The sequence below is a fragment of the Psittacula echo genome (assembly GCF_963264785.1).
Source record: "Psittacula echo genome assembly, chromosome: 6".
In the NCBI taxonomy this organism is placed as follows: domain Eukaryota; kingdom Metazoa; phylum Chordata; class Aves; order Psittaciformes; family Psittacidae; genus Psittacula; species Psittacula echo.
In genome coordinates this window covers 17,827,714-17,842,387 of record NC_137743.1, presented here as the reverse complement: position 1 = coordinate 17,842,387, position 14,674 = coordinate 17,827,714, and the positions used below count along the sequence as shown (strand labels likewise).

The 14,674-nt window shown below is 36.2% G+C and overlaps 1 protein-coding gene across 8 annotated transcripts in view; it reads left to right on the top strand.

Annotated features, from left to right (window-relative positions):
- The window catches only part of IDE (insulin degrading enzyme), a 70,043-nt gene that overhangs the window by 39,440 nt on the left and 15,929 nt on the right, over positions 1–14,674 (top strand). For 6 of the 8 annotated variants that reach the window (XM_080620298.1, XM_080620300.1, XM_080620299.1 and 3 more), the window contains exons 13-18: positions 910–1,032; positions 3,427–3,509; positions 8,710–8,850; positions 9,395–9,539; positions 11,576–11,686; positions 13,727–13,847. In XM_080620298.1, coding sequence (XP_080476424.1) covers positions 910–1,032; positions 3,427–3,509; positions 8,710–8,850; positions 9,395–9,539; positions 11,576–11,686; positions 13,727–13,847 — 724 coding nt within the window. Of the gene's footprint in view, positions 1–909; positions 1,033–3,426; positions 3,510–8,709; positions 8,855–9,394; positions 9,540–11,575; positions 11,687–13,726; positions 13,848–14,674 lie in introns of all 8 variants that reach the window. The other 2 variants (XM_080620305.1, XM_080620304.1) reach the window with 2 other exon arrangements.

The following is a 14,674-nucleotide window of genomic DNA, read 5'->3' as shown; positions in this document are numbered from 1 at the left end:
AGGAAGAACTTAAATTTGCTGCTGCACATAGCATGAAAATTGTACAATGAGACTGTTGAATATTATGAGAAGTAAAGATTTTATTTTAGTCTTCAGATTTAAAATATTTATTACAGAAGACAGATATGTTTTAATGGTTAAGTGAAAGGAATGTTATGCCATTTTTACTACAAAAGATCCAAAATATGTAGTGTCTCCTTAAAAATGTAAGCATTAACTTTTTAAAGTTGAAGTCTCTATTAAATGGTAATGAGCTAATCTGTTCTTAAGAAAGGAATCTTTTTACAACTGCTATATGTAACTGTGTTTCTGAAACTGATTTTTGCAATTTAGAAAATGAGTATATTTTGCCAATCAAATAAGCTTCGAAAAATCAAAACTACAGCAAAAGAGGCAGACAGATACTTACTGAAACTTGTTATTGATCTATTCTTCTAAGAAGAGATGGCTGTAAAATACACCCTAGAGCTAAACTGAACCTGCTGAGCATGCTTTGAAAAACATTGCACAGGAACACTTCATTTCCTTTAGCTTATCCTTACCCATGTTCCTGAGTAGAATTCTTGCTTATGTATTTAGTTTAATACCTTCATTTAGAGTTCACAGTAGCAGAAAAGGTAAGAAGACATTGACCTTCCACTCTATTGTAAACTTTTCAAAATTAGTTTTTATCTTTTTGTCTTCCTCCTTGCAGCATTTTGTGCTGCTGATAGCCTACTCCAACTTGGTTTGCCAGATATGTCTCTCTTTCCCTATTATCTTCATTTCCCTATTATCTTAATGGTATTTTACACATAAGCTAGTGGAACACATTTTTAAAACTTTTGTTACAGTATAAAAGAAATAAGTCTATAATCACTGATTAAGCAGACATTCTCCTTAGCCTCCTTATTTCTCCTGTTTATCTAGAAATGGCAAAATGCTGACCTGAATGGGAAATTCAAGCTTCCAATGAAGAACGAATTCATTCCTACTAACTTTGAGATTTTGCCATTGGAAAAAGATGCGACACAGTACCCTGCCCTTGTCAAGGTAAGCCATTTGTGTGTGCTAGCTAACCTTCTGGGAAGTTCGTAGTTAATCCCTGTGTGTTTTTTAAAATACAGAGCTGTTACATTCTGAAGTATAATAACAAAAATGCACAAAACTTAAAGATATTGCTAGAAAGACAATAGAAAGTTCATTCTTGCTGAACTCTGGATTATGACAAAAAAGAATCTACAAACAGCTTGAACTCTCTTTGCCCTTTTGAAAGTGTGTTAAGAATTGATAGAAATAGTATTAAAGCTGTTTACTCAGCAGAAGGGTGACTGCTACTCATATTTTTTTGAGCCGTGTTCAGTAAGTCAAGGGTGTAGACAAGGCTATTCTTTTGTAAGTGTGTATGGGTACAGCTTGTGTTTGCATGGAAAAAAGGAGAGAGATATAAGCATGTAAATAAACATCATTCTCCAGTCTTCTGGAAGCACCATTTAATGATCTCAGTGCATCTAGCAAATCTCAGTTTTCCGAGAACCTAAGATTTACTAAAAAGTATTACTCACTGCTAAAGCATGGTTGCCTTTGCTAATGCTCATCTCTGTTCTAGGCCTAGTGGAGGACAAATAGGAAGAGTCTTCTGCACTTACGTGTTATGTTTCAGCTTGAATACTCAATTCAGGAATACTTTTTGCACGGTAGATTAATATGTCTACTTCAGTGCAAAGACATCCATCAGGAAAACATACTTCTTTGCACGGGACATTTTAGATATATACTTGAAGCAGTATTATTAACATAGGAGGACTTGGAGCAGGTTTATATTCATCCTGAACTGAAACTGTAAACCTCAGCAGGGACACATATTACAGCTGTATAAAGTAACACTAATTGGTTTACTACAGAAACTTGATGGTCTTTCAGTGTCTCTGTGGCAACTAGGCAATTGATCCACACAAAAGCTATGCTTTAAGGCATCATTGCTTTAGAAATATATTTGCTTTTCCTTTCCCCAAAAAATATGTTTTCTGAGGGAAAATGTTTTAATCTTTTGTACTTGATGAAATAGACATTATCTATTTTGCCCGTATCTCACTTATTTTCTCCCCATCTGTATGCCTGTGCCGTTTTCCTTTTTGTGATCCCTGGCATTTGTCCACAGCAAAACATTGCAAGAACTAAGTTAGCAAAGATTAGCTGTACAAAAAAACCCAAACCAAAACAATTTTTTCTGCGTTTTATATGCCTGCGTGAGCTTACTATGGACTGGACCAGTGTTGTGGAGAAAGGGACAAACTGGAACATAAGTACAGGAACAGGATGGCCATTTTCACTGGCAGCATGTTACTGTGTCACCTCTGTTGTAATGGCACATCTTGCTCTGAAAAACCCTCGGGAAAGAGGGCAATTAAGATACAGGCTTTGGCTTGGGGATCAGTGTTCTATGGACTGCAGCTAGCAGTCTCCAGCTACCAGTCCAGGTCTCTAGTACTACACACAGGCTCTACTGTTTATCACACTGTCCCTGGTGTAAGGTGTATTCTGAACTGCATAGTAGCAATTTAACAGAAGAAATATTTTGTTGTCTCAGAGAGCAGCTGTAAAAAGGCTTTTTAGTATGAGTCAAATGTTGTGTAAAGGAAGGTGTGCTGTAAGAGAGAAGAATTACTTCTTTTATGCAAAGAGGAGGAGGAGGAGAATACCATGCACCACACCAGATCCCTGAAAAGCGAAGAACATCTGCTCAAAAACATGAGAAAGAGAAATAATTTTACAATTAAAAGTTCTCTCTTCTGATCTATAGCAATTCGAAGAAAAGGTGTTGGGATAAAGTTAACTAGAGTTGGAACAAAGGAAGAATATCTATTTCACAGTTTTTACAGGAGAAAAAGCAATATGAGAGGTTGTTTAGAATCTTTCCCATACTAGGAGATTATTCTAGAAAAATTTGGTGACAGTTCTTTTAACTAATTTTCAACTGGTTTTAATACTTTTTCTAAATGTGTTATGTTTGCAATGTTACTTTAAAACAAGATAACAGTGCATTAATATTTTTTACTAAAAGCATTACATATGCAATTATATTCTTAGTCTGAAAATGTAACTATACGCTGATGTAGTGCTGCATAATGGCACATCTTTTAATGTTAGCTTTGGCAGGGTGTTTTGTGCAGCTAACTAGTATTTGTCTTTGATCGCTCCTGCTCTAGAAAAGTAGTTCCCATTTTGATCATAAGCTCATTCACAATGCTGCAGCTATTTAATTGGCTTGTTAAAGGTGAAGAGAGTCTCCATAAGGATGGAATGGTAGACACACAGTGTATACATCAAGATTGTGGATGTAAGGAGACAATACTAAACTGAGATTTGAAGCAGTGGATACTTTTTAAATGGCATAATATATTACAGTTAAAAGGTGACTTAACAAAATCTCTTTTCTTGACACAGGACACTGCTATGAGCAAACTGTGGTTCAAGCAAGATGACAAATTTTTTTTGCCAAAAGCTTGTCTCAACTTTGAATTTTTCAGGTATGCAGTGTTAAGTATATCACACAAATTGCTCTCCAGAAGTTTCTTGTTTGTTGGAATGTGCATTTCTGTGGCAAAAACTGTCTTGCGTGTTTCGAGGCTTTAAAACCTTTGTCCTGGGAACGTGCAGTAAGGTACAGATAGCAGGAAGACTCATGTAAGTTATGTGGTAGTTGAGTGGCAAGCAGTTTGAAGTGCTCCATCTACGTTAAAAGGAAAAATTAATCTAAAAATATTTTTAAAACAGTTTTCTTCTATGTTTTATTTGCTATGCTTGAGATATGCCTGCCAATAGTACCTACTATATATTGCAAAACACCTCTTTAAAAGTGAGTATTATTTTAAATTAATAATTAAATTGCGACCATTTTAAAATAGTGTTTTCTTTATAAAATGCTATTCTGATAATAATATTAAGTTCTGTTTTAATTTGCATAATGCAAAGCAGTATAAAATTCTAAGTGCTTAAAATTGTGGGATTTTATTTAACTGACACCAACAACTGATTATTTTTATTTTAGAAGAACATTGTCTGTATTATCAATGCACGTGCGATTCTCGCCTGAGGATGCATGATAAAGTGCTGTAATGTTAATTCTGGTCTTGCATTATTTTCATCACAGAAAAATTATCTTTTTTTTAAGTTAGCGTGACAATGATGTAACTTCATGATGCACATTGAGTCCTTCTTTTGAGTAACCACTTGAAATTTTTCTTGGAAGAATTTTAGATGGAGGGTTTTTTAATAGAGTATTGGATCTTGGTATTGATGTTGGTACTAGTTGGGGAAAACAGGTTGCCTGGACATTTCTTCTTTTTGCTTTTTAAAACCACAGGGCAAACATTACAACTGTTGCAACTTTGACATGTCAGGAAATAGAAGATTAAAATCTCTTATTCAGAAACAACTGCAGTATTTTGTATGCATCTGGTGGCTTTCCCTTGTACTATGTTTGGCTAAAATCCAAAATAGGATTTTATTGATGGACACTGAGTTTGTCATACAGTTATGTGTTTTGTTTTGGTTTTTTAATCAATTCCAGATTAACTGTGTGTGATACAATCTCGATACCAGTTTGTGAATGATTAAAAGGTAATAATTGATTTTATGTAGAACGTACAAAAGTATAAGTCTGTGCACATATGGATGATGTCATCGTATGGGTTGGAAGGGACTATTAAAACGTCATGTAGTCCAACCCTTTTGCAGTGAGCAGGGATATCTTGAACTAGTTATGTGGTGATAATCTTTCCCAGTTGAATTTGTACGTTCATCTCAGTGAGCCCTTTTAAAAAGCCAGCAATACTTGAGCTTTGCCAGCTAATCTAATGGAATGATTTGCCTGTTTCCTCCTAGGAATAGTCACAGGTGGAATGCTGGCTTTTTTTCTTGGGATTGTGTGTGAGGGTTCTTCCCTTTTATTTTAAAAGATGACAGTTAATTGTATATGAACAGATGTGAAGAGATGTTGACAATATTAGGTACCTCATCTCCAGAAGAAGTTGTAAGCAGGTTTGTCTAGTTTTGATATTTAAAAAAGATTCTTAGTGAACCTCTCTTTCTTTCAAGATGGGTCATGCTGATGTTTATTGGAGGAAATAGTGAAACGTACAATGTTTAGTCGAGAGACTTGATGAAATTACCCGTAACTCTTGTGGCCAAGTGAATAAGTGAAAAAAGCCCTCTTAATAACATGAGTTTTCATAAAAAATTTTAGCCTCAATTCTAGATCATAATATGATGACTGTGCTGCTTTGATTACAAGAATTTGTTCACATTACAGGTATCGTGGTTTAAGCCCAGGCCGTAAATCAGAACCACGCAGTCCACTTCCCCCCCGCCCCTTTCTTCCCCCCACTCCTGGAGAGACGGGGAGGAGAATCAAAAGAATGCAACTCCCACGGGTTGAGATAAGAACAGTTTAATAACTAAGGTATAACACAAATCACTACTGCTACCACTAATAGTAATAATGATGAAGGAAATAACAAGGAAGAGAATACAACCGCTCACCAACCGGTACCTCGCCCCCACCCTGCAGTGATCCAGCCCTTCCGGGAGCTCTCAGTTCTACCTCCTGGGCATGATGTGCTGTGGTATGGAATACCTCTTTGGCTAGTTTGGGTCAGGTGTCCTGTCCCTGCTTCCTCCCAGCTTCTCCTCCTCCCTGGCAGAGCATGAGACTCACAAAGTCCTTGGTCAGTCTAAACATCGGTGTTATCAGCTTTGTTCCCAGGCTGAAAGTCAAAAACACAGTGCTGCAACAGCTACTAAGAAGGAGAAAAACTGACTGCTACTGCTGAACCCAGGACAACAGGCCACTTTCAAAGATAGAAAAAACTGGGAGGATTTCTTCTGCCTGTAGCCCTGATCATTACAAATCATTGGAAGAATTCCTAACCCAGATGTTACAGCAGCCAACTGCTGTGTAGATAAATTAAGAGGAAGTTGATATGGGTGGTTTCTCCCTCAAACATACAAATCCAGTAGGAACAATCTGGGTCTGCGAACCTTCTGGAGTCCTCTTGTTCCAAACCTGAAAAACCTTACAAGGCACATACCTTGCATTAAAGAAACCCCACAGTAAAAAACTCTGACACCTGATTTATCGTGCAGCCTAAAGGATGATGATTAAGCTTTTGCTTTTGTGCGAATTACGACTTCAGAACTCAACACATACTGTTTTTTAAAAGGAAGCAAAACAACGTGATGTCATTTTTTTGAAAATCATCTAAAGGTGGTTATAAATGCTGAACTTCAAGTTTCCCAAGGTTTAGCAAGATGGGTGTTAAAAATAAAATGCTAATTATTTTTGACTGGATACTTGCTACCGTCCAGTCTAAGCAATATTTCAACCAATTTGAGTTACAAGTTGTTCATGAGGTAACCCAGGATCAAGACTTCAGTGTGGATTCCAGCTATGTCACTTCCAGCTCTGTTTGAAAGGGGAAAAAGCTATACTTCTAAGTTTTTTTCAAATACATTATCAGTGATTGAGTTGGTTTGCTTCTTCAAGTCTAGTAAAAAAAAAAAAGGAAAACTAGGAACAAGCATTTATTTACAAAGTTGCCAGTAATAGAAGGCAACTCCCAAAACAGTGTTATCATAGAATAGTTAGGGTTGGAAAGGACCTTAAGATCATCTAGTTCCAACCCCCCTGCCATGGGCAGGGACACTCCACACTAAACCATGCCATCCAAGGCTTTGTCCAACCTGGCCTTGAACACCGCCAAGGATGGAGCATTCACAACCTCCCTGGGCAACCCATTCCAGTGCCTCACCACCCTCTCAGTAAAGAATTTCTTCCTTATATCCAATCTAAACTTCCCCTGTTTAAGTTTTAACCCATTACCCCTTGTCCTATCACTACAGTCCCTGATGAAGAGTCCCTCCCCAGCATCCTTGTAGGCCCCCTTCAGATACTGGAAGGCTGCTATGAGGTCTCCACGCAGCCTTCTCTTCTCCAGGCTGAACAGCCCCAACTTTCTCAGCCTGTCTTCATACCGGAGGTGCTCCAGTCCCCTGATCATCCTCGTGGCCCTCCTCTGCACTTGTTCCAACAGTTCCATGTCCTTTTTATGTTGAGGACACCAAAACTGCACACAATACTCCAAGCGAGGTCTCACAAGAGCAGAGTAGAGGGGCAGGATCACCTTCTTCGACCTGCTGGTCATGCTCGTTTTGATGCAGCCTCGGATACAGTTGGCTTTCTGGGCTGTGAGCGCAACTGCAGCCAGTTCATGTTCATTTTTTCATCGACCAACACCCCCAAGTCCTTCTCTGCACTCAGACTGATTAAGTCTCTATTCTAGTATCAGAGTGGAAAAGAATATAATGAGTTTGGAGGAAGGTTTATGATAACATAGGATTGACCTACATCTTGCTTTGAATTCAGTCTTAATTAAAAAATTCAGTATTAATTGGATTTGCATCATTAGGTGTATTGAAGTCGCTCAGTTTTGGGAAATTCTCATTGTAGAGAGAAGTGCAAATAGAACAATCTGACCTCAGGATAATTAACCCAGTGATAATAAAAAAGCATATCCTTGGCTAAGATTTCAGACTATAGCAGGCTCTACTTGTCTATAGATTTTAATATTTTTTTTTCTCTTCCCATGCTTCTTTTCCTGTCTAGAACGAAGAAGAAGTCAAGGCCTAGGAACCTTCTTAAAAATACCTATTTAAATGTTACCAGTGTGTGTGTTGTGGCAACATGATCTTTGTTCTACTACATTAGTGTTGGTTTACACTATGAAATACTATCCTTTGCGGGCATAAACATATATATTGGCGTGTCTCTGAATATGACCATTGCTGCTGCTCAGGGAAAATAGATGAAAATGGTGTGGGTTTGAATTGTAAGCCGTATCCTGGCAGGAAATTATTTTAGATGCTGCTCATTCTTTCTGTAAAATTGATACTGACTTCACGTGCATTTCAGAAACTTCAGAAATAAATCCTCAATCATAGGACAGATAACTTGTCTTGACTTTGCAAATCTTTAAACCACACAGATACTTAACAATTAGTGCAGTTGAAACACAGTTTGACTCTGAATTGCATTTCTCTTTTTGAGAAATTTGTGACATTATTGTATGTGATCAGATGCTTCTAATGCAACCCTAGAGCTTGTGTAGTTGTTTGCATTAAAAAGGTAACACAAAAATTACAGTGGTATGATAATGGATATGTCAAATGTCTTTCCTGTGCTGAACTAAGCATCTACTGCATATTTTTCAAATTACAAATTGCTAAATCTTTTAATTTTTAGAATAGACACTACATTGTTTTCTGATTAGATTAGTAGAAAGAAGTATTAATTAAATTAATGATCAGCCTGTGGGCTTTCATTTCAGTCTATTAAATTATATTGATTATTCAGGTTGTATTTAGTTTATGCTATTCCTGGTGAATTCTGACTATTCAGCAAAATAAATATAAGGTGTCTGGATTTAGAAGCACAAATAAGAGAATATCTCTGGAATCTTCAGTATATTTAGGCCTTGCTTAAACCATAAGCAAGCTAAATAATTATTTTCAGGTATGTTCATTCTTGACTTCAAAATAGGAATCCTTCATAATGGGATCCATCAGCATACTCACAGAGAATATTGCTTCCTTGAGGTCAAACTTAAAAGGCCAAAAGAAACTGAAAATTCATTTTAAACTGCATATTTTACTTTCAACATTTTCTTCCAGCCCATTTGCTTACGTGGATCCCTTGCATTGTAACATGGCCTATTTGTACCTTGAACTACTCAAAGACTCCCTCAACGAGTATGCATATGCAGCAGAACTAGCTGGCTTGAACTATGATCTCCAAAATACCATCTATGGGATGTATGTAAGTACCCAAATCAAGGAAGAGCTTAGAGCCTTAAAACTACTTCCACTCATCAACATTTTTATATTGATTTGATGGAAGGACTTTCATTTAAAAAAAATGGGTCTAAGGCTGTTACTGATTTTGATCTTGATTATTAACCATCCTTTCTTTAATTTGAATTTTAAGTTGAATTTTGTTCAAAGTCTTCAACAATCTTTCCATTCATATTAAACAAATTTTCTTTATTTTTATATCATTCATGAAATTAATAAATTGTAAAATTTGTTCCTCCATTAAAAAAAAAGAAAGAAAAAAGCAACCTTAATCCAAGCTTACATATTTATTTCAGTTTGTCAGATAGCTACTAAAAAGTTTCTGACTGATGGGATAGAAGATCCCCTTTTCATGCTATTAAATCAATGGTATGCTTCAACTTCCCTTTTCAAGAACTACTGATCATGAGGCTGCATATACATACTCTTCAGTCATATTTCTTCATCCATTACTTTGTCACTGCTTGAGGTATCAAAGCATTTCTTTTGTTTTTCTTTTTGTTAGTCGCTACATTTATGCTGATCCTCTCCATTGCAACATGACATACCTGTTTATCAGGTTATTGAAGGATGATTTAAAAGAGTATACATATGCAGCACGCCTCTCAGGTTTGATCTATGGCATTGCATCAGGAATGAATGCAATACTTGTAAGTAAGAAAAAAACGCAGGAGGAAATGAAACAGCTTGGGAGTTGTTGAGCTTGGAGAAAACATTTGACTTCTGCATTTCCAAATGAGATAGTTAATGGTTTTTTTTTCCCTTGCATATCTCATGAATTAAAGGCAAAGCAAAACTGTGTTTTAATCAGTACCGAGTGACCCGTTTAAGATTGCAGTGTCTTGTAAGCATTGTGTGCAGTGCAGTTGTTGCATTTTTACTTACTTGCATGGTAATCTTGAGAGTATTGTTGCTGGTTTCTCTATGTAATTAACCTTTCTGTTGAATGAATCTCAACTTTACAGATTTCGTTATAATTTCCTAATCCTGGTGTAGTGAGTTATGGAAATGGATTGTGCGTGTGTTCATTAGAATGCAATGCTGGATATTTATGGCTTTTCTGTAGTGATATGTTTTATAATTTGTTTTAAAGAGCTGACAGTACTTGCTTGACAACAATTTATCATAAATATTTCTTACTCGGCTTCTCCTATGAGATTTATGGTAGATTTTAATAGTCTCTCTTGAAATTCTAAAAGCTTAAAAGCTTATATTAACCATCATTTTGTACCAAAATGTGTTTTGAAATTTCTTGTAGAACTGTTACTTTCCAAAGCATCTTAGTAAGAGAACATAATGCATATTGTCTTTATGTTTTCTATATGAAAGTGAGTGCTGCAGTTTCTGGGTTTTTCTAATCCAGTGCAAATCTCATTTTCTGGTAGCATTCACTTAACTTACTGCAAACATAGTTATCTATTCTTAGTTTCAAAGCTTGCTGGTATTTCCATGGTCAGAGTTAATTGCTTTAAAAAAAACGGCGGGGGGGGGAGCATGTGTGTAGTTTTCTTAATTTTTAGTCACAGTCTAGAGTTATTTCAAATATAAGGCTTTTATAGGGTCTTTATATTCTTCCACAGTAAAGATTCTATTTTTGCACATTAAAATCAGTTTATTTTGATGTCTGGGAACTCTTAATATTCTTTTCTATGTTGTGAGAAGTTCTATAGCTAATAGGTGTAACTATACAATGTTGATACTTAAATCAAGGACAGATGCTACACTGGAAACAATCACCCATGGTGATTTTTGAACAGTTTGGGGTTTTATGCTGATTTAGGGTATCAGCCTTTGTCATAAATCCATTTATGATGGCTTTTGTTTCTTTCAAATTCGTGGTTCAGGTATGTTTCAGCAGCTATAGAAGAAAAAAATTCTTCCCACTGGAAAGTAGGAATTCCCCTGTATGGTGGTTTGTGTCCTGAAATTTAGTTTCACCCTTAATAATTAAACTGCAGAAGTCCAATTAAATTCCTTTTTCCAGAGATATTGACCTGATCATACACATTTTCTTTTGAAAGTATACATGAAATCAGTCATTAAAAAAAAAAACAACCAAAAAACAAAACCACAACATAGAAACTTAAAAATTACTGTATGATTACATCAAGTTACTGAAACTTCATCTAGTGAAAAAAGGCATTAGAAGATATTTCAGCCCACCACCATCCTGGTAATAAATTGGCATGCTGTTGACAGTACCGCGTTTTTGCAGTACTACTTACTTTCACTTACACAAAATTATTTTTTGAGCAACAAGATAAACATGAAACAAGGTAAAAAGTAAATTAGAGAGAATATTTAAGAAGGCTGTTAATCTAGATTTCATTACCAAGAGAAGAACCCTAGAGTAAAACCATTTCAGTATTCTAAACATACAGTTTACTGACTAGATTTAATACTTGTAATCATTCAAAGTCTGTATTTTGAGTACGATTTGCTTACATCAGTGTGAAATTACATTAATTCTTTGCATTCATAACCCCTGAGCAAATATGCAATATTCTATTGTCAGTTATTTTTTGATGGGTAAAGGGATTTTATTTCAGTATGAATTAATGTTGAATAACGGTGAATTCAGGCTAAGTGTTGAAAAGTGTATTGTTCCTTGAATTATACAAGACTTGGTAATTGTTTTATTCTTTCATCTTCCACATTTAAAGCAAATTATGCACTTTTTCCATAGCTTTCTGTGAAAGGTTATAATGACAAGCAACATATCTTGCTCAAGAAGATCATTGAGAAAATGGCTACTTTTGAGATCGATGAAAAACGATTTGAAATTATCAAGGAAGCGGTAAGCTACATGAGAAACTTACATTTTGGAGTAATTTAAAATTGAATGCATTGACTTGAAATGAAATCTGGTTATCCATGGGAATAGCGAGTGAAATTGTGCCTCAGTGGGATGGCAGAATCTTCTTTGTCTTTTTTGTGGCTCTGAGTTCCCTGGAGTGTTTATATTATATTCTTTGGTTAAATATAACTGGCCCTGGAATCTTCTGTAAGTCAGTCTTTCTAAGGATTGATCAAGGGATTGCGGCTTGCTTTGATAGTTGTAGGAATCTAAAAAGGGGGACAGGAGTGGAAGTCTTAACTTTATATCCTGTTTTCCATTTTGGAAAGGCCTCAGTGGGATCTATCAATAGAAAGGTGAAATGGATGAAAGGGGAAAGGAAATGTTGAGAAGATTTGCAACATTTCCTCTTCCCAGATAGGAAGAGGAGCTCTGCTCCTGGGCCAAGATCCGTCTGTGCAAAAGTAACCCCAACTGGCTAAGTACATGCTGACTTCTGTAAGCCTCACTTCCTAAATTTAATGACTGATCTAAATATATGAAATGTACATTAGAGTCATTAGATTTTTCTTTTTTTTTTTTTCCTCCTGAAATAAATTTATGAACAATGATTACAATTGCTAAGCCAAACAAAATCCGTAATTGTTCTGGTCCTTTATTGAGAGCACAACAGAGGCTGGACAAAGGAAATGAAGAAATTAGATATTGGCACTCATAGCAATGAGTTGTTTGGGGGGGTATAAGTGAGGGCGCAAGGGTTAGACTGATGTTGGGGAACAGGCTGACTTTTGTCCCAGAAAGCTTGCAAATAGTCTGCAGTAGATGAGAGAGTGAGGGCTACAGGGAATATCACTCCACGCTTGCTATAACATTACTTAATCCTCTGCTGCTGGTGACTTTTGAACAGGTAACTGGTCTAGACAGACGCCAGAGCCATCTTTAGTTCATTAGTATTCAGTAGGAAATTCTGAGGAGGTGGACATCAAACACAAGGTAGATTTATTGTGACAGAACTTTATTTAGGGCACTGTGTACCTGACATACACTAATTATTTGGAAAGTTTTATCTGGGTGTGACAAATGTCAAGGTAAAAAACCCCAACCCACAGGTCTGTGAATGACTCATTTTGGATTATTCTCTTTTAGTTTAAGATGTTTCCCTGTTGTCTTTATGGTTTGCATGAACTTAGTATTATGCATGTTTTGTAATTTTATAGACTTCTGTTGCATAGGCCTTTTGTGTACGTAAAATACTGACAAAATACAAAAAAGTCAAATAGGATGGGGAGATTGCAGTTTCTCCCCTCATGTCTACACCTAACAGATAAAGGAGATACCAGCTTCTGTTTGGAACAGATAAAAGGTTGCATATTGTGAGAAACAGCATGCTTGCTGTTTCTCACTCACGTGCCCTGAAATAAGTTACTTTTCTCCTGTACTGGAATTGATTCCAGTTTGCCAAAACTATTAGTTTGTACTTTCCAGTTCCTCTGGTAGAGGAAAAAGATTTTGTTTATTTTGTAAAGGTGCAGCTGGGCTACAAGGAATTTCTTTGGAGAAGCTCACTGATTCTTCTCTTGTACTTGCTTTATCCAGGCAAAGGATGCAAAGAGTTTTCCAGGTTCGCCGGTATTTTTCTAACCAAGTCAGCACAGGGAAGCAACTAGGAGAAAAATATGTTTTCTATTAGCAATATTTCCCCATCCCTGGACAGTTGTCACAGAATGCATATTTTCTGGGTAGAGCAGCTTGATCTAAGTACTTATTTAGGTCATTAATTCCAGTCATTAATTTTATTGAGAAGTTTGATTTCATGCTCATTCAGCTATCTTAATGGTTACTTCTTAATCTGTAGGCTTAAGAGGCCCACATTATTACTAAGGTAATTAAACAATTTTTTAACAGGTCTAACAAGCAAGAGAATATTCTTAACATTTGAAATATATTGGTTCGATGGTACATAAGTCTGTTGAGTACAAGGTTAATATTTTATGTTTAGAAATAGAGTTCTATAATTGGAACTTCATTATTTTGTTTTAGTACATGAGATCACTGAACAACTTCAGAGCTGAACAGCCTCACCAGCATGCAATGTATTATCTCCGACTCCTGATGACAGAAGTTGCTTGGACCAAAGATGAATTAAAAGAAGCTCTAGATGGTAATGTTCTGCCAGTTTTAAACTTTTTTTTTTTTTTTTTTTCTTTTTTCTTATGGAAAATGTCTCATTACTAAACTGCTGAAGGTTCCTATTTTCAACTCTGCCCATTATTCAAGTGAAGTCCCTCCAGTGCCAGACCTGAGCTGATGCTGGTGAATGTCCATTCCTTTGCATTTGTCTTCCAGTTTCTATATAGTGGTAGTTCAGGCAAAAGGCCTTAAATGGCTAAACTTGCAGGTAAAACTTGAAGCAAATCTTGAATGGCTTTACGGCTATGAGCCTAGGTATGGCAAATCCAGTGCTCAACCAATGCTGCTGAAATAATTTCTTGGGTATGGTGAATCCAGTGCTTAACCAACACCGCTAAAATCATTTGGCTCTAGCTGACAACTTGCAGAGCATTGAGTGTTCCTGCATTGTACTTCCTAATGTGCACACTGTTTTGTTTTTCCCATTATCAGGGAATCTTACCTCCTGTTTCTGTAGATAATAAAGATATTTTATATATATATATTTTGTAGGTAATAACAATAGTTTTACAGTTCCAGAACATTGTGGCTCTTAACAAAGAGCAAGTGCCTTGCTGTATTTGCAGGAAGAAGAAATTTCAAATTAAGAGATTTTAATTTATTTTAGTATTACCTGAAGAATTCTTCCCTACCTCTGTCTGACTGTGTTATAACAAAAGGCGGTTACTGGAACAGTTTGCAAAATATCTTGTAATATCTGCTTAGCATACACTGAGACATTATTTTCAAGAGGAACACCTGGCTTTTGTATATATTTGAGGGGGTGGATTCAGAATGAACTGTTTGAAGTTGTAATGT